Source organism: Phacochoerus africanus, chromosome 8 (assembly GCF_016906955.1).
Source record: "Phacochoerus africanus isolate WHEZ1 chromosome 8, ROS_Pafr_v1, whole genome shotgun sequence".
Classification (NCBI taxonomy): Eukaryota; Metazoa; Chordata; class Mammalia; order Artiodactyla; family Suidae; genus Phacochoerus; species Phacochoerus africanus.
In genome coordinates, this window is record NC_062551.1 from 57,276,095 (window position 1) to 57,293,987 (window position 17,893).

General features: G+C 48.0%; 1 protein-coding gene across 1 annotated transcript in view; it reads left to right on the forward strand.

Moving 5' to 3' along the window:
* The first annotated feature begins 6,752 nt into the window (after positions 1-6,752).
* Positions 6,753-17,893, forward strand: part of LOC125132723 (zinc finger protein 83-like) — a 40,980-nt gene continuing 29,839 nt past the window's right edge. The window contains exons 1-4 of the mRNA XM_047790370.1: positions 6,753-6,860; positions 10,069-10,140; positions 14,179-14,332; positions 16,442-16,597. Of these exons, the coding sequence (XP_047646326.1) occupies positions 10,126-10,140; positions 14,179-14,332; positions 16,442-16,597 (325 nt within the window). The 5' untranslated portion in view covers positions 6,753-6,860; positions 10,069-10,125. The remainder of the gene's footprint in view (positions 6,861-10,068; positions 10,141-14,178; positions 14,333-16,441; positions 16,598-17,893) is intronic.

A 17,893-nucleotide genomic window follows, 5' to 3' on the forward strand; every position in this document is an offset into this window, starting at 1 on the left:
AGGCCAGGGATCGAACCCACATCCTCATGGATACTAGTCGGGTTCATTAACCACCGAGCTGCGATGGGAACTCCCACTCTACCATCTTGATCTCTTCCCGTGGCTTAGTCCTTCTGAAAACCAAGCCCCCATTTAAGAGCCATCCTGGAGCCCACCCACAGACCCACAATCACCTCCATAGAACAAAGGATATTCCTGGGGCTCTTATCTTTTAGGAATTCACAGGGAATTAGAGGCCTGTGTGAGAGACTAGGTCTGTGTGAGAGACGGGGCATTGGTTCAACTTCCAGCCCAGCCCAACGAGTTAAGGAGTCAGCATTTCCACAGCCTCAGGGTGGGTTGCAGCTGAGGCTCAGATGTGATCCCTGACCCAGGAACTTCCATACGCCTCCCAGAAGCCAAAAAGAAAAACACCAAAACCAAAATAGAGTGGGTTTCAAAATAGAGTAAGCAAATAATATGACCAAGGATAAGGATATTTTATAATCATAAAGGGAGAAATTAAGAGTTCCCATCGAGGTGCAGCAGAAATGAATCTGACTGCAGCCCAATCTGCTGCAGGGACGATGCTGACCTTGCTGTGCCACAGCAGGAATTCCTGTTTTTGTTTTTTTTTTAGCTGCAACCTCGGCCTGTAGAAATTCCTGGGCCAGGGATCTAACAATGGCAGTGACAACCCTGGATCCTTAACCTGAACTTCAAGACCTCTCTATTTTGAATAGTGTGGATGTGGTTACAGTTTTTCCTTGCTTTGTCCTTCTCCTTCTCTCTCTCTGTGTCTCTCTTTTTCCCCCCTCTTTTTACAGCCCTACCGGTGGCATAATGAAATTCCTGGGCTAGGGAGCTGTAACTGGAGCCTACTCTACAGCCACAGCATCATGGGATCTGAGCCATGTCTGTGACCTATACCACAGTTCATGGCAACGCCAGATCCTTAACTCACTGATCAAAGCCAGGGATCCAACCCACATCCTCATGGATATTAGTCAGCTTTGTTACCTCGGAGCCACAATGGGAACACTTCATTTTTGTTTTTTATTTTTGGCTTTTTAGGTCTGCACCTGCAGCCTATGGACATTCCCAGGCTAAGGGTCCAATTGGAGCTACACCTGTCAGCCTACACCACAGCCACAACAACATGGGATCCTAGATGAATCTGCAACCTACACACCAGCTCATGGCAACATCAGATCCCTGACCCACCGAGCGAGGCCAGAGATGGAACCTGCATCCTCATGGATGCTAGTTGGATTTGTCCCTGCCGCACCACAAAGGGAACACCTCTTTTTTTTTTTTTTTAGGTTTTATTTTTCCTTTTTTGGCTGCCCTGTGGTATATGGAGTTCCCAGGGAACTGAACCACATTTTCAGCCTGCACCACAGGGATCAAACCTGCATCCTGGCACTGCAGTAACACCTCCGATCCCATTGCACCATCCAGGGAGTTCCTCCGTGCTTTTACTTGGTGTACTTTAATTTGTGGTGTGTATATCACATGAGAAACAAATTGTTTTCTGTGTTTTAAAAAATCCATTTGAGGGGAGTTCCCTGGTGGCCCAGTGGTTAGGATTTGGTGCTTTCACTATTGCCGTTTGGGTTTGATCCCTGGTTTGGGGACTGAGATCCCACATTAAGTCACTGCACGCTACAGCCAAAAAAATAAAATAAAAAATATTAAAAAAAAAAGTTAATACTTGCTTTCAATTGGAATCTTTAGCCCAGATTTTATTTATTTATTTATTTATTTATTTATTGCCTACACCACAGCCACGGAAATGCAGGATCCAAGCCACGTCTGGGATCTACACCACAGCTCATGGCAACACTGATCCTTAACCCACTGAGCAAGGCCAGGGATCAAACCTGTGTCCTCATGGATGGTAGTCAGATTCGTTAAGCCCTGAGCCATGATGGGAACTCTTATTTATTTCCTAATTTGGGGCTCACCCAAGGCATGTGGAAGTTCCTAGACCAGGGATCAAACCTGTGCCACAGCAGCAACCCAAGCTGCTTCAATAATAAGATCCTTAACCAGCTGTGCCACAAGGGAACTCATAGCTCATTTTGTTTTAAAGAGATTATTATTATTATTTTTTGTCTTTTGTCCTTTTAGGGCCATGCCTACAGCATATGGAGGTTCCCTGGCTGGGGGCTGAATCAGAGCTGTAGCCACCAGCCTACACCAGAGCCACAGCAACGCCAGATCCGAGCCGCGTCTGCGACCTACACCACAGCTCACAGCAATGCCGGATCCTTAACCCACTGAGCAAGGCCAGGGATCGAACCCAAAACCTCATGGTTCCTAGTCGGATTCGCTGCTGCCGCGACGGGAACTCCCTAAAGAGATTATTATAGGAGTTCCCATCGTGGCTCAATGGCTCCTCCAACTTGGAATAGTGGGCAAATATATAGAAAAAAAATTAGGCCAAAAAAAAAGGAGTTCCCTGATAGCCTAGCAGTTAAGGAGTTGGCATTGTCACTGCTGTGGCTCAGGTTCGATCCCTGGCCAGAGACCTTCCGCATGCCGAGAGTGTGACCAAAAAAAAAAAAAAAAGTAGGCACAGCACTGAGGAACATTATAAACCAAGGGCAGGTAGTGCAGGTAGTGGCACCCTGGTGTTGAGGGGCAAATATTTTGGTCTTTCAAAAGATTTGTAATTAAAAGGGAAAATCATGGAAATATCTTCACTCATTGAGGTACCGGGACGTCATTCTGGCTTATACATGATTCAAATGAAACTTTACTAACCAGTGTAGCCTGTTTTGTAGCTTATGAAACATAAGTTGCCCATTTGCGTTGATCATTGAGTAAGGGAATGCACTTAAAATTTAAAATGGGAGTTCCGGTCTGGCACAGCAGAAACGCATCCGACTAGGAACCATGAGGTTGTGGGTTTGATCCCTGGCCTCCCTCAGTGGGTTAAGGATCCAGCATTGCCTTGAGCTGTGGTGTAGGTCACAGACACAGCTCGGATCCCGCATTGCTGTGGTTGTGGTGTAGGCCGGCAGTCATAGCTTCAATTGGACCCCCTAACCTGGGAGCCTCCATATGCCACCTGTGCAGCCCTAAAAAGACAAAATAAATAAATAAAAATAAAATTAAATAAAATTAAAAATGGAGTTCCCACTGTGGCGCAGTGGGTTAAGTATTCCAACTGCATAGCGGCTCAGGTTGCTGTGGAGGTATGGCTTCAATCTCTACCCGGGTTTAGGATCTGGCCTTGCCATGGCTTTGGCGTAGGTCACAGCTATTGCTCAGATTCAGTTCCTCGTCCGGGGAACTTCCATATGCTGAGGGTGTGGCCATAAAATTAAAAGGATATTTTAAATCGAGTAGCTATGGTGTGGCAGGTATCTCTTAGCTTCCTGATCACTTGAAAAAGCCACTGAGGCTCTTTCAACACCTTTGGAGCTTAGCATAGAGACGCGGGTCCCACCGCTCGCTCCGCCCTCCCGCGCTCCCTAAGCAGCTCGGAGGACCCTCCACGCCCCGCCCCTCGCAGTAGCGCTCCGCCCAGGCCCCACCCCCGGGCACCGCCCACTCACGCTGCGCAGGCGCAGTTCTCTACCGGAGGCGGAAGGTGTGGGGCAGAGGTCACATCGGGGCGTGTAAGTTTCTTTCTATTGTAAGTCTGTGCTCGGTCTGTTTACTCCTCCGCAGGATTTCCGTGTGATTACTGACTTTAAAATCCCCATACCCGGAGTTCCCGTCGTGGCGGAGTGGTTAACGAATCCGACTAGGAACCATGAGGTTGCGGGTTCCGTCCCTGGCCTTGCTCAGTGGGTTAAGGATTCAGCATTGCCGTGAGCTGTGGTGTAGGTTGCAGACGCGGCTCGGATCCCGCGTTGCTGTGGCTCTGGCGTAGGCCGGTGGCTACAGCTCCGATTCGACCCCTAGCCTGGGAACCTCCATATGCCGCGGGAGCGGCCCAAGAAATAGCAAAAAAGACAAAACAAAAACAAAAACAAAAACAACCCCATTCCGAGGAGTTCCCGCTGTGGTGCAGCGGGTTAAGGATCCGGCGTTGACTCTGTAGCGGCGCGGGTTTGACCCCCAGCACCGCCCAGTGGGTTAGGGATGAGGGGTTGCGGCGGCTTCCCTGGCTCGGGAACTTCCATATGCCCAGCTGAGGAAAAAAATAAAGACGATAACCCCCGTACCAGCTCTCCGCCTCAAATAAATCCAAGCATTCCCTTTTGTGTTTAAAATTACTCTTAGGCGGGTCCCTGCCCTTGGCTTTAATGCCTTGGGTCCACGTAGAGGCTGCCTTTTGGACATTTTCCTGCTTAAAACTGCTCCCCGGCCATGTAGTCTTGGGCGAAGAGAACCTGCGCCCCCACCTCGACCCGGGAGGCATCTCCAGCCGCCCGGCTCCCTGGAGAGGCCGAGTCCTCGCCCTGGTCCTGGGATTCTGGAGCCCGCCCTCTCCTGAGACACCATCCCTGCAGCCCCTCTGTCCTCGCGGCTCCGCAGGCCTCCCCACACCCCGCGTAGGGGGAAGTGACCTGGGTCAGACGTGTGACACCCAGCGTTCTGTCCCACATTACACCCCGCTGGAAAATGGCCAACAGAACATAGTGCTGGAGAGAAAGAGAAGAACTGATAATGAGAACAGAGGAAGGAAGAGAGCAGGAAGCCACCTGGGGTGCCAAAGAGTGAGGAGGGAGGGAGTGTAACTGGGATAGAAGGGGTGTAACCCGAAGGGCAAAGGGGGACTAGAGAGGGAAGTAGGAAAAGGCAGACACATAGGGACATTTCAGACAATCAGAAAGGTTGGGAGCAAGAGCAACAAGAGGAGAAACATTGCAGAGTGAGGCGGGACAGGTGTGAAGGAAGAAATAGGGCAGAAACAGCAGGAGAGCAGAGAGGAACAAAAAGAGACACAGTAGGGAGATAAACAATGAAATGGAAACAATGCAGGTGGATTGCAGAGTAATGCAAGATGGATCCAGGTAGGTGGTGTGTTGTTTGGATATGGATGATCAATATTAAACTGTGATACTTGTGATTTCCTTGATGGCCTAGAGCTTGAGGATTTGGCATTGTTACTTCGGTGGCTCTGGTTAGATCCCTGGCCTGGGGACTTGCGCATGCTACAGGCACAGCCAAAAACAAAAACAAAACTCATAAGATCACCTGTCCGATTCATTTCTCATTGTGTTGGAAGTTTGGCCAGGGCAATTTCAACTGGCATGGGAATTGGAAAGACAGACATAACACTATGCTTGAAGATGATGCAAACGTGATGAATCAAACATCTGGAAACACAAAAGATAGAAAACCTACAACAAATAAACCAGGGAGGTCATAGAATATAAATATTTAAAAAACAGCGTTTGTAGGTACAAAAACCAATCAAGTTACAGTGCAAAGAACTATAATTAGAAAAGCATAACCTGAAATGAAATAAGCCAATTGTGAATAAATCTAATAAAAACTTGTAAAACTTATGTGAGAAAAACTATAAAACATTCCTGAACTATATGCAATATGTATAAGCAAATGGAAAACCACATCATATCCTGGGTAAAAAAACCCTCAACATTATGATGAGGTCAGTTCTCAAAGCTAATTTATAAACTTAATCTGTTCCTGATATAGGCACTCAATTTTGTGTGTGTTTTGTTGTTGTTTGGTTGTGCCTAAGGCACGTGGAATTTCCTGGGCTCGGGATGGAACCAAGCGCCACAGCAGCGGTTCCGGCCACAGCGGTGACAATGCCACTGCTTAACCCACTGTGCCACAAGGGAACTCCGACACTCAGTTTCTGAAGCCTGCAATGTTACAGAAAAATCATACAGAATAAAGAAAAAGAACAGTCAAAAGAGAAAAGAGCGCGGCTATCCGTAGGAGACATTTATTCCTGATTGAGAGAGATCAGTGACATTAAAAATTGAGATACATACCATAGTGCATATGAGAAGTTAATAAGCAGCAAAACCTACAGCAGAGATGTTGGTATTTGAGAAATGGAAATTCCTGTCACAATGACAATAAATGGTCTTATTCGTCATATACTGTGACGAGATACAGGTCAAAGGGTAAAGAAAAATTAAAATGTTTGCATTATTTAATAGCGGTATTCTCAAAAGCCTGACTGTAGTCAATTGCTTGCTCGTGTCTCCAAAGGAGTTCCTCAAACAATGACAGGTTTGGGGTTGAAAGTTTTCCCAGTGATTTCTGATGCCTCCAAGTGTATGAGGAACAGGAGGGAAAGTTATGTTCTGAAGAAAAGGAGTATAACATTGCAAATTCCGCACAGAAACAATTTTGCACTTCCTGCCACGCTCGGATTTCCATCAGCCACTCTAAAACTGAGGCTTTCGCTTCATTAAATAAGGAGCCACAACTGTCCCGTGTCTCAGAAATTCGCGGATCCAGCCCCGCCCCAACTTCGTGCCCCGCCCCCAGGTCCCAGCGGTCCCCCTGGTCGCAGCCTCGCGGCTCCGAGCATCCGCGTCTTCTCCGCTCGGTGTTTTCAGCCAAACCGTTCTCAACTCTCCGGTTCCAACATTAGTGGCCCGCGCGTCTCTAATTTTGCACATGGCCTGGTTCTAAAGGTACACGAGACCCATTCACAGGATCCAAAGCAGAGAAGCAGAGCCTCTCCGAGGGAAAAGGGCCAGACCTGCCGCCCACCAGCAACCTCGCTGCCCCGCCCCGCCCCGCCCCGCCCCGCGAACGACCCAGACGCGCCCCCCGGCGGCCCCGCCCTGGTGCGCACGCGCGGGTCGCTCAGACCCGGAAGCGGTTCCCGAGAAACGACGGGCGCACGGGGGCGTGTGCGTCTCGGAATTTTGGTTGGTAACTGCGCTATGCGCAGGCCCTGCTTCTCCACACCCAGCTTTTGGGGTCTCTCGGTAAGTTATATTCCCTGAAGGCGCCGGCGCTTAGGTTCCTCCCTTTTCGGCTCTCGCGGCGTCGCCGGAAGACTTCGTGTGTCGGGAGTCTGGGTCTGACTCTGGTAAAAATCACTCCGGCGCAGGCACCGGCTCCAGCGTTCTGCCTTCGGTCCGTATAGAAACTCACCTCGGGCGGCCTGTTTGCTTCTGGACCCTTTCTCAAACCTTTGTCTGACTGCCGATTCACCTGCCCCCACCCCCACCCCTCCGCCCAGTTCCATCCTGTAACGACCTCACTCGGGAGAAGCGTAAGCGCCCCACTTCTCCTTCCAGGGAGAGCAGAGAGGGGATACAGAGGTAGATATATATGCAGTGAGTGAGACGTCAGAACCTGTGGGGAGAAACAGCGACAGGGATGGAAACAGATTGGGACCACACAGTCTGCTGGAGGAGGAGGACTAGAGAGGGAGGGAGACAGAATGAAGACTAGAAACACAGGAGAGAAGCAGAAGGACCCAGAGAGACGTATATAGAGAACCAAGCACGTAATGGTGGGGAGAGGGGGGAACCCAAATCCAGGGTCATCAGTATCGAGTTGATTAAATCTGGAGAATTAAGCTGTGACGAACTAACTAGGGTCTCTGTAAGCTAATTTATTTAAAATTTGTTTACTTTTTACAAGTACGCAGAAGAGAATGACCGTTGCAACAGTTGGTATTTGAGAGATCTCCATTTTCGAATAATTGCTTCAGATGATGACTTCATTTGCAACCCAAATGCCTCTGGAGGGCGGAGACTTAGCTCAGTCTGTTCCAGGTCATTCTCTTCCCTTCCAAGAAATGGGGGAAGAATTTCTGTCACCAGATAATGCAACTGATTGATTATCACGTATGTAGCTGCTTGTTGTGGGATCTCAGTTCCCAAACCAGGGATTGAACCTCAGGTTGAGCAGTCAGTCCTAACCACTAGTCCACAGGGGAGCTCCCCCACATGGTGCTTTTTAAAACCGCCTTTACTTTTTAAAATTTATTTTATGGAAGTATTGTTGATTTACAGTGTTGTGTTAATTTCTGCTGTACTGCAAAATGATTCAGCTATACATACATACACATTTTTAAAAGAAATAGTGTTTTCCATTATTTTCTTTTTTTAGGGCAGCATCCACGCAAATGGAGGTTCCCAGGCCAAGGGTCAGATTGGAGCTGTAGCCACTGGCCTATTGCCACAGCCACAGCAGTGTGAGATCTGAGCTCTGTCTGCAGCCGACACCACAGCTCACCGCAATGCCGGATCCTTAACCCACTGAGTGAGGCCAGGGATCGCTCCTGCGACCTCATGGATGCTAGTCACCTTCACCTCCACTGAGCCACGACGGGAACTCCTCTATTATGGTTTATCATATGGCATTGAATGTAGTTCTCTGTGCCATTGTTTAACTCTTCCGTGTGTAATAGCTCACGTCTGCTAACCCCGACCTCCCTCTCCACTCCCCTCCCAACCTCCCTCCCCCTTGGCAGCCACAAGTCTGTTCTCTTTGTCCATGAGTCTGTTCTGTAGATAAGTTCATTTCTGTCATTTTCAATTCCACATATAAGTCATATCATAGGGTATTTGTCTTTCTAACTTATTTCACCAGTACCTAGTTTAACCCGTTTCATATTTGGTAGCTTCTTTTTTCCTTAAGTGATCTGCTAAATGAGTGAGCTCTAAGCTGAAGTGTCCAACTAAGTAGACTTTCCCCTCACGTCCCCTTTGTCCTTTCTGTGCAGATGTTGAGGGATGGCCTGAATTCTTTACTGACTGGGTTCTTGAACTTTTTATTTTTCATTTTTTTTGTTGTTGTTGTCTTTTCTCGGGTTGCACTTGTGGCATATCGAGGTTCCCAGGCTAGGGGTCCAGTCAAAGCTGTAGCTGCCGGCCTACACCTACAGCCACAGCAACACGGGATCTGAGCCACATTTGTGACCTACACCACAGCTCACGGCAACTCCAGATCCTTAACCCACTGAGCAAGGCCAGGGACTGAACCCGCAACCTCGTGGTTCCTAGTTGGATTCGTTAACCACTGCACTACGACGGGAACGCCTTTTTTTTTTTTTTTCTTGTTCTTGAACTCTTTTAATCAGTAGAAATTGATAACAAGAGAGTTCCTGTTGTGGCTCAGCAGTAATGAACCCAGCTAGTATCCATGAGGACTTGGGTTCCATCCCTGGTCCTGCTCAGTGGCTTGGGGATCCAGTGAGCTGTGGTGTAGGTCACAGATGAGGCTCCGATCTGGCATTGCTGTGGCTGTGGTGTAGGCCAGCAACTACAGCTCTGATTCAACCCCTGACCCAGGAACTTACATATGCCGCAGGAGCGGCCCAAAGAAATAGCAAAAAAAAAAAAAAAAAAAAAAAAAAAAGAAAGGGGAGTTCCTGTCATGGCTCAGCGGTAATGAACCTGACTAGTATTCATGAGGATGGGGGTTTGATCCCTGGATTTGCTCAGTGGGTTAAGGATCCGGTGTTGCAGTGAGATGTGATGTAGGTCACAGGTGAGGCTCAGATCTGTTGTTGCTGAGGCTGTGGTGTAGGCCGAAGCTTCAGCTTGGATTGGCCCCCTAGCCTGAGAAATTCAATATGCTGCGTGTGTGGCCCTAAGAAGACAAAACAACAACAACAAAAAACCAAGAAAGAGGCAGGGGCATAGGCCCAGAGATAGAGGCCTCCCTTTCTCTCCCTGTCTTTCTCACTGTATCGTGGATAAACCATAAGTTTGTGTCATCCTTTTATGGTTTCCCATCCCCCTCCGGACAGAAATCTAGGCTGTTGTGTCTCCGGCAGGGCGCTCTGGGGTGGGGGTGGCCCTCCAGAGTTGCTGCCGGTGAACAAGAGGGACAGGCTTCCATGTCACCCAGGCACTGGCTGCTGGCCGCCCAGGGAGGAGCCTGGCAGGTGGAGGAGGTGGTTCCTTGGCTGAGCACAGGGGCGGGGGGGGGGGGGGGGGGCGAAAGGCCAGTGAGGTGCAGGAGCCCAGGGGCTTGGGCAGCAGGGCAGGGCTTCCTGAAGGAAGGGCTGAGCCCTCGCCGGGTGGTCTCCATGGAGGAGTTCATCGCCCCCGCACCCTCCTCTTCCCTTGGCAGCAGAGAGCTGTCTTCCCCCCGTGCTGAGGTGCCCCTGGTGTCACTGTGGCAGAGCAGAGGGCTCTGCTGATGCTGAACATTAAGTGGTATATTTGGTCACAGAATAATCTTCCTTGAAGATTCCTGTGAGAAGCTCAGAGAAGGAGGAAAGAAGAAGGAATGGAGCTTTCAGAGGTAACAAGCATATTATTTGTTGATCTGTTATTCTTTTCCTAAAATGACGCAATTTGGACTTGTTTTTCTTCTCTGTTGTCTGTTTGTTTGTTTGGTTTTTTTTTTGGCTTTTTAGGGCTGAATCGAGGCATATGGAAGTTCCCAGGCAAAATGAAAAAGAAAATATCCTGTTTTTTTTTTTTTAAGCCACACTTGCGACACATGGAGGTTCCCAGGCTAGGGATCCGATCAGACCTGCAGCTGCTGACGTACACCACAGCTGCAGCAACTGGGGATCCCAGCCATATCTGTGATCTACACCACAGCTCATAGCCATATCAGATCCTTAACCCACTGAGCAGGGCCAGGGATTGAACCCGTGTCCTCTTGGATACTAGTAACCCGGGAATGCCTATCTCGTGATCCTGGGTGGAAGACTTAGAGTGGTTATGATGGCAATATTCGCCAAAGTGATATAAAAATTCAAAGTAATCCCCTTCACAATCCCAGCAGCCTTTTTTATACAAGTGAGAACCTGAACTTATAATTCACATGGATTTGGTTCGGACCCCAAATACCCAAAGTAAATGTGAAAAGTACAGAATTGGAGGGCTTATCCTCCTGACCTCAAACCTGACTGCAAAGCAGGGTTAAACAAAACTGCAGTTCCAGGAGTTCCCCTCATGGCTCAGCAGAAACGAATCTGACTAGCATCCATGAGGATGCAGGTTCGATCCCTGGCCTTGCTCAGTAGGTTAAGGATCTGGCGTTGTCATGAGCTGTGTTGTAGGTCGCAGACACAGCTCGGATCGGGCATGGCTGTGTCTGTGGCGTAGGCCAGTGGCTACAGCCTTGATTCCACCCCTAGCCTGGGAACCTCCATGTGCCGTGAGTGTGGCCCTCAAGGGCAAAAAAAAAAAAATTTAAATTAAAAAAAATTTTTAGAAAGATAAGAAAAAAAAAAAAAAACCACACACACACAAAAAACCCTGCAGTTCCAGCATGAGAAAAGAAATATAGATCAAAGTGACAAACTAAGAGTCTAGAAATAAACCCATCTCTCTATAGTCTATTCCTTTTTACAAGAATATCAGAAACATTCAAAGAAAAAGAGTAGTCTTTTTTTCTTTTTTTGTGCCACGCACATCGCATATTGAAGTTCCTGGTTACTGGGCCAAGGGTCAAACCCATGACGCAGCGGTGGCAACTCTGGGTCCTAGACCCACTTGTACCACAGTGGGAATTCGAAAAGAGTGGTCTCTTAAATGATACGAGTGTAACTGGGATATACACAAGAAAGGGAATGAAATTGCACCTCCACCTTTCATTGTGTAAATAAATCATTTCAAAATGAATCAAAGTCTGAATGTAAGAGCTGAAGCTATGGGGGTTTTTTGCTTTTTTTGTGTGTTTTTTTTGTTTTGTTTTTTTAGGGCTGCACCTGCAGCATATGGAGGTCCCCAGGCTAGGGGTCTAACTGGAGCTGGAGCTGCTGGCCTACACCAGAGCCACAGCAACGTGGGATCCAAGCCGTGTCTGCGACCTACACCACAGCTCACGGCAACCCCGGATCCCCAACCCTCTGAACAAGGCCAGGGATCGAACCCTCAGCCTCATGGTTCCTAGTCGGATTTGTTTCCGCTGTGCCACCACGGCAACTCCTAAAACTATAATGTGCTTAAATGAAAGCATAGGGATAAATCCACATGCTGTGGACTGGCTGTGAATTTTTTTTTTTTTTTTTGGTTTGGGTTTGGGTTTTTTTTTTTTTTTTTGTCTTTTTGCCATTTCCAGGGCCGCTTCCTCGGGATCCGAGCCGCGTCTGCAACCTACACCACAGCTCATGGCAATGCCGGATCTTTTAACCCACTGAGCGAGGCCAGGGATCGAACCCGCCACCTCATCGTTCCTAGTTGGATATGCTAACCACTGAGCCACGACGGGAACTCCTTTTTTTTGTATTTTTTTATTTCCTTTTTTTGGGTAAGGGATTTTTAGATATGACATGGACAGCAAAAGATAGAAAGATAAAACACATAAGTTGATCTTCACCAAAATTAATATTTTTACAGTGAGGGGTACTGTCACATAAGTCAGAACGTAGTCTACCAAGTGGGAGAAAGCATTTACAAATCGCATATCTGGTACGGGGTCTGTACTTGTGTACCTCAAGGTCCCAAATACAAAGAACATGCTGTCACATGTGGTTGTGATGGTTGTTGCACACCTATCAAGTAATAAAACCATTAAGTAATAAAAAACAAAACAAACAAACAAAACCCCCAAAATACAAAGAACGCAGTCATAAAGTGGTCAGAGAACTTTGGTAGATGCTTCTTCACAGAAGATACAGCCATAACCAACGAGCAAATGAAAGGATGTCCAACAAGATTAGTCCGTAGTAAAATGCAAAATCAAAACCACCATGAGATATCATCTCACATACAATAGGATGACTGTAATAACACAGAAAATAACCGATGTTGGTTAAAATGTAGGGCAATTATGTTTTACATTTTTTGTAAAATGTTGCAGCCTTCGTGGAAAATAAAACTATATGACCTAGAAGTTTCTGTCGTGGCGCAGTGGTTAACGAATCCGACTAGGAACCATGAGGTGGCGGGTCCGATCCCTGGCCTTGCTCAGTGGGTCAAGGATCCGGCTTGCTGTGAGTTGTGGTGTAGGTCGTAGAAGCGGCTCGGATCCTGTGTTGCTGTGGCTCTGGTGTAGGCCGGCGGCTACGGCTCCGATGGGACCCCTAGCCTGGGAACCTCCATATGCCACGGGAGCAACCCTAGAAATGGCAATGAGACCAAAAAAAAAAAAAAAAGACCTAATGATTCGACTTCTAGATATATACCAAAAAAAATTGAAAGAGATAGTCAAACATATACTGGCCTATGCCAGAGCCACAGCAATGCGGGATCCAAGCTGCATCTTCGACCTACACCACAGCTCACAGCAACACAGCAACGCCAGATCCTTAACCCGCTGAGCAAGGCCAGGGATTGAACCCGCAACCTCTTGGTTCCTAGTCAGATTCGCTAACCACTGAGCCATGACAGGAACTCCCAAACATACTTCTACATGAAACTTTCAGTGGCACTATTAATACCAGACAGAAGTGGGTTATAACCCACATGTCCATGAGGGAGTGTACTCAGAAAATGGAGTATTATTTGGACATGAAAAGGAATGCAGTACTGATACATGCTAAGCATGGATGAGCTAAAAACATTATTCGAAGGGAAAGAAGCCTGACAGAAGGTCCCGTTTCATCGCAATCCATTTACATGCACATATCCCAAAGGGGTACAGCCATGGAGACAAAGCGTTAGGGGTGTCAAGGGACTGAGGGCCAACGGGGAAGAGGGAGGCAACTGTTGAAAGGGCAGAGGATTTCCCCTAGGGGTGCTTAAAACATTTTTGAACTTGATAGTGGTGCTGTTTACTCCTCAGCATTGTTGGGAGTTCCCATTGTGGCTCATTGGAGATGAATCTGATTAATATCCATGAGGACGTGGGTTCGGTCCCTGGCCTGGCTTGGTGGGTTAGGATCCGGTGTTACCGTGAGCTGTGCTGTAGGTCGAAGATGAGGCTCAGATCTGGTGTAGCCGTGGCTGTGGTGTAGGCCAGCAGCTGCAGCTCCAGTTGGACCCCTAGCCTGGGAACCTCCATATGCTGCAGGTGTGGCCATAAAAAAAAAACCCAAAAAATAAACTTGTAAATGTACTAAATGCTACTGAGTGGTACTTTAAAAGTAGCTACCTCTATGTTACGTGAATTTCACCTTCAGTTAAAAACAAAATTGGAGTCAGGTAACGTGCTCAAAAGTATCTTACCTGGGAGTTCCCGTCATGGCTCAGCAGTTAACAAACCCGACTGGTATCCATGAGGGAACGTGCATGTGCCTCCAGGGTGACCATAACATAAAACTACCTTACATGGATCAGTCAGAACATTCACTGGAGCCAGGTCAGTCCTTACATCTCTGCTTCTGTAAGTTGGTGTCAGACATTTGTCACCTGGTCCACCTGGTGAAACGTGTTTTCCTTTCAGGGACCATTGACCTTGGAGGATGTGGCCATCGAGTTCTCTCCGGAGGAGTGGGCCTGCCTGGACCCTTCCCAGAGGGCCTTGTACAGGGACGTGATGCTGGAGACCTGCAGGAACCTGCTCTCCCTGGGGGAGCATCGCTTTCCTCTGGGAGTTGGTAACTGCTTTTGTCTCTCTTTGAATTTTCTCGTGTGGACGTCTTGCAAGCCGGTACATGCTTGTGAAAGCTTCAGATCCTTGTGTTGGAAGTATTTGGATTCAGAATGAAAGACTTCGCGATATAGATTTTAACTCTGACTTCTTGCTGCTTCCGAAATTCAGCACAGGCTTGATGAGTGGTGTTTGTAGGACATCAGCAGTCAGAAAACCTTATGCCACATTTTAAAAAATACCTCATTCTGTGGTTTGACCACTGAGCTTTCGATTTAGTAGTTCTTGGAAGAGAGCTACGTATCTACACATTAAAAATATCTCTGAGCGGAGTTCCCATCGTGGCACAGTGGTTAACGAATCCGACTAGGAATCATAAGGTGGCGGGTTCGTTCCCTGCCCTTGCTCAGTGGGTTAATGATCCGGCGTTGCCGTGAGCCGTGGTGTAGATTGCAGACGTGTCTCGGATCCCGAGTTGCTGTGGCTCTGGCGTAGGCTGGCAGCTACAGCTCCGATTAGACCCTTAGCCTGGGAACCTCCATATGCCGCGGGAGTGGCTCACGTAAAGGCAAAAAGACCAAAAAAAAAATATATATATATATATATATATCTGAGCATTAAGGAGGCAGTCAGTTGACTAATTTTTGAAATACCTTGCTAGATTCATCTGCAGTATCCTTTCTTCTTAGCTGAACAAAGAACTGAGTCTAGCATGTCAGGTTTTGTTTTTCTTTATAAATGGAAATCTCTTTTGAGGGGAGCATTATCTTCATTACGGAACAGAGGAAAGAGCCCTGATGTGTGGAAAGTGAAGTGAAAATAGGGAAAAATACTGAGAGGTGAGAATGTATTTAGATGTAAACACAAATATAAGAGCTCAGATGGGCACAGGACAAGATTCTCCATTAAATTTTTTTTTTTTTTGTCTTTTTGTCTTTTCTAGGGCTGCACCTGAGGCATATGGAGGTTCCCAGGCTAGGGGTCTAATCGGAGCTGTAGCCACCGGCCTACAGCCACAGCAACGCGGAGTCCGAGCCGCGTCTGCCACCTACACCACAGCTCATGGCAACGCCGGATCCTTAACCCACTGAACAAGGCCAAGGGATCGAACCTGCAACCTCATGGTTCCTAGTTGGATTTGTTGACCACTGAGCCACGACAGGAACTTCTCCATTAAATATTCTTTGAGAAATTTTTAAATGAAAAAAGATCCATGAACAAATAAAAATAAACTTTTTTTTTTGTCTATTTAGGGCCGCCCCCAAGGCATATGGAGGTCCCAGGCTGGGGGTTGAATCAGAACTATAGCCACTGGCCTACACCACAGCCACACCCACGCCACATCTGGGCTGTGTCTGCGACCTACACCACAGCTCATGGCGATGCTGGATCCTTAACCCATCGAGGGAGGCCAGGGATTGAACCTCCGTCCTCATGGGTACTAGTCAGATTTGTTTTCCCTGAGCCATGATGTGAACTCCAAAAGTTTATTTATTTATTTATTTATTTATTTATTTTCGGGCTGCACCCGAGGCACATGGGGGTTCCCAGGCTGGGCATCGCATCGGAGCTGCAGCTCTTGGCCGAGGCGGAAACTCCCCCTCTGACCACTTGTGATGTCCTGGTTTGAGCGGGTGGGAAGTGACTCTCCCGGAAGTCCTCTCTCCCCTTGATCTCTTCCGGCTTTCGGTTGCTTCAGATCAGAGCTAAGTTCTCTGTAGGCCTGACCTCAGGACCTATTTCGTTGCCATTTGCATTTCATAGTTTTGGGAGAACGTCTCAGGGGAGAGACAAACAAAGCATCTGGGGCTCCATGAAAGTCACGAGGCCGAGTCAGGCCGTCTCTGCCTCTTCAGGCCCTTAAGGTGCCGTCGTTGTCTGTGGGCCACATGTGAGTAAACGGGGATGGGCTGGCTCCTGGGAGAATGATTCTTGGCAGTGATACAGAGACTAGACCCTGTGATCCGCTCTGTTCTCATTGCTCCCTGTGAGTGTCTCAGCCTGGGCCTTCCCGCTTCCAGCCTGTGGGCAGCACACCACCCCTTCTCAAGAACCCTGCAGAGAATTTGACTGTCTTATTTCATTCCCACATCGTGTATTTTTCTTCCTTTTCCAGCTCTGTCTGGTACCAGAACATGGAAGGACCTTAGGCATTCTGATTTCTTACTCTCTCCTGAGATTTTTTGCTGCAGAAACTTGTTTTTGAAACGCACAACCCAGGGATCTCAAGGTTCAACTCCTCTTTCTGCTGTGATAAACCTGCCTCTATCTGGTAGGCAACTTAGGGTGGACACTTCCATGGAAGGGGCTTACTGTTCAAGAGCAAATTCTTGAAAAAAAACCCACTGAATGATGTACATTACAATATTTTCCTGCTCTGTGTACAGAAGTGGCTCTTGAAGCCACTGGGTAGAAGGTTCAGCACGTCCAGGGTCCTAAAACAAAGTATCAAGGGAGCCTGACAAGTACGGGCCTCCAGCTGTCCTTCTAGTCCTCGTGCCCTCCTGGAGCAGGGTGACCACGTGCATAGGACATAATATAATTGTTGCCTTTGAGCCAGAAATAAAAGGGGCAGGAATTTTACTAAGAAGAAGATTTATCGAAGTTCATGGCCTCATACCTTCAAGGCCGATGCAGCTACTGTTCATGACGTTTTGTTCATCCTGTGTATGTGCCATCCGTCACCTTTTTTTCGGGGTTTGGGGGGCGCACCTGGGAAGGTTCCCAGGCCAGGGATCAAACCTTCATCACAGCAGTGACCCAAGCCACAGCCATGACACCACCAGATCCTTAACCTGCTTTGTCACCGGGGAACACCTTCATTCATTTTCAACAATTTTTTTTTTTTTTCCTTTTTACAGCTGCACCTGTGGCATGTGGAAGTTCCCGGGCCAGGGGCGAGTGAGAGCTGCAGCTGTAGCCTATGCCACATCCATGGCCATACTGGATCCTTAACCCACTGGGCAAGGCCAGGGATCGAACCCACATCCTCACAAGGGTGGGTCCTTAACCCGCTGAGCCACAAAAAGAAATCCTGTTTCATCATTTTTAGAGCAAATACTGGACTAGATGGAAACCTCCAGCCTTCCCCTAACAGCACACTAACTCCCTTTCTAGTACCTTCCCCATGGCCTCCAAACCCACCGTCTAGTTTCCATAGGAATAAGTTACTTTTTTTTTTTAGGCTTTGTTATCCCCATTTTATTTAATTTTGCTTTTAAATGATTTTTATTTTTCCATTACAGTTGGTTTACTGTATCTGTCAGTTTCTACTGTACAGCAAAGTGACCCAGGCACACGTGCACACATACGTCCTTTTTCTCACATCATGCGCCATCGTGCTCCATCACGAGTGCCTGGAGCGTGAGTCACGGTTACGACCCTCCCGGTGGCAGGTCTTTTCCAAGGTCAGGGTCTCAGCTGCTCCAACCCCATCCAGCCCTGCAGATCTGCAGGCACAGGCTCTGCTCCCACACTGCCCGCGACTTCCACTCTCGCTTTACCAAATCCCAGTCCTGGCCTCGCCTCCGGTTCTTATGGAGCTGAGTGACCGCTCTTGGGACCCCCT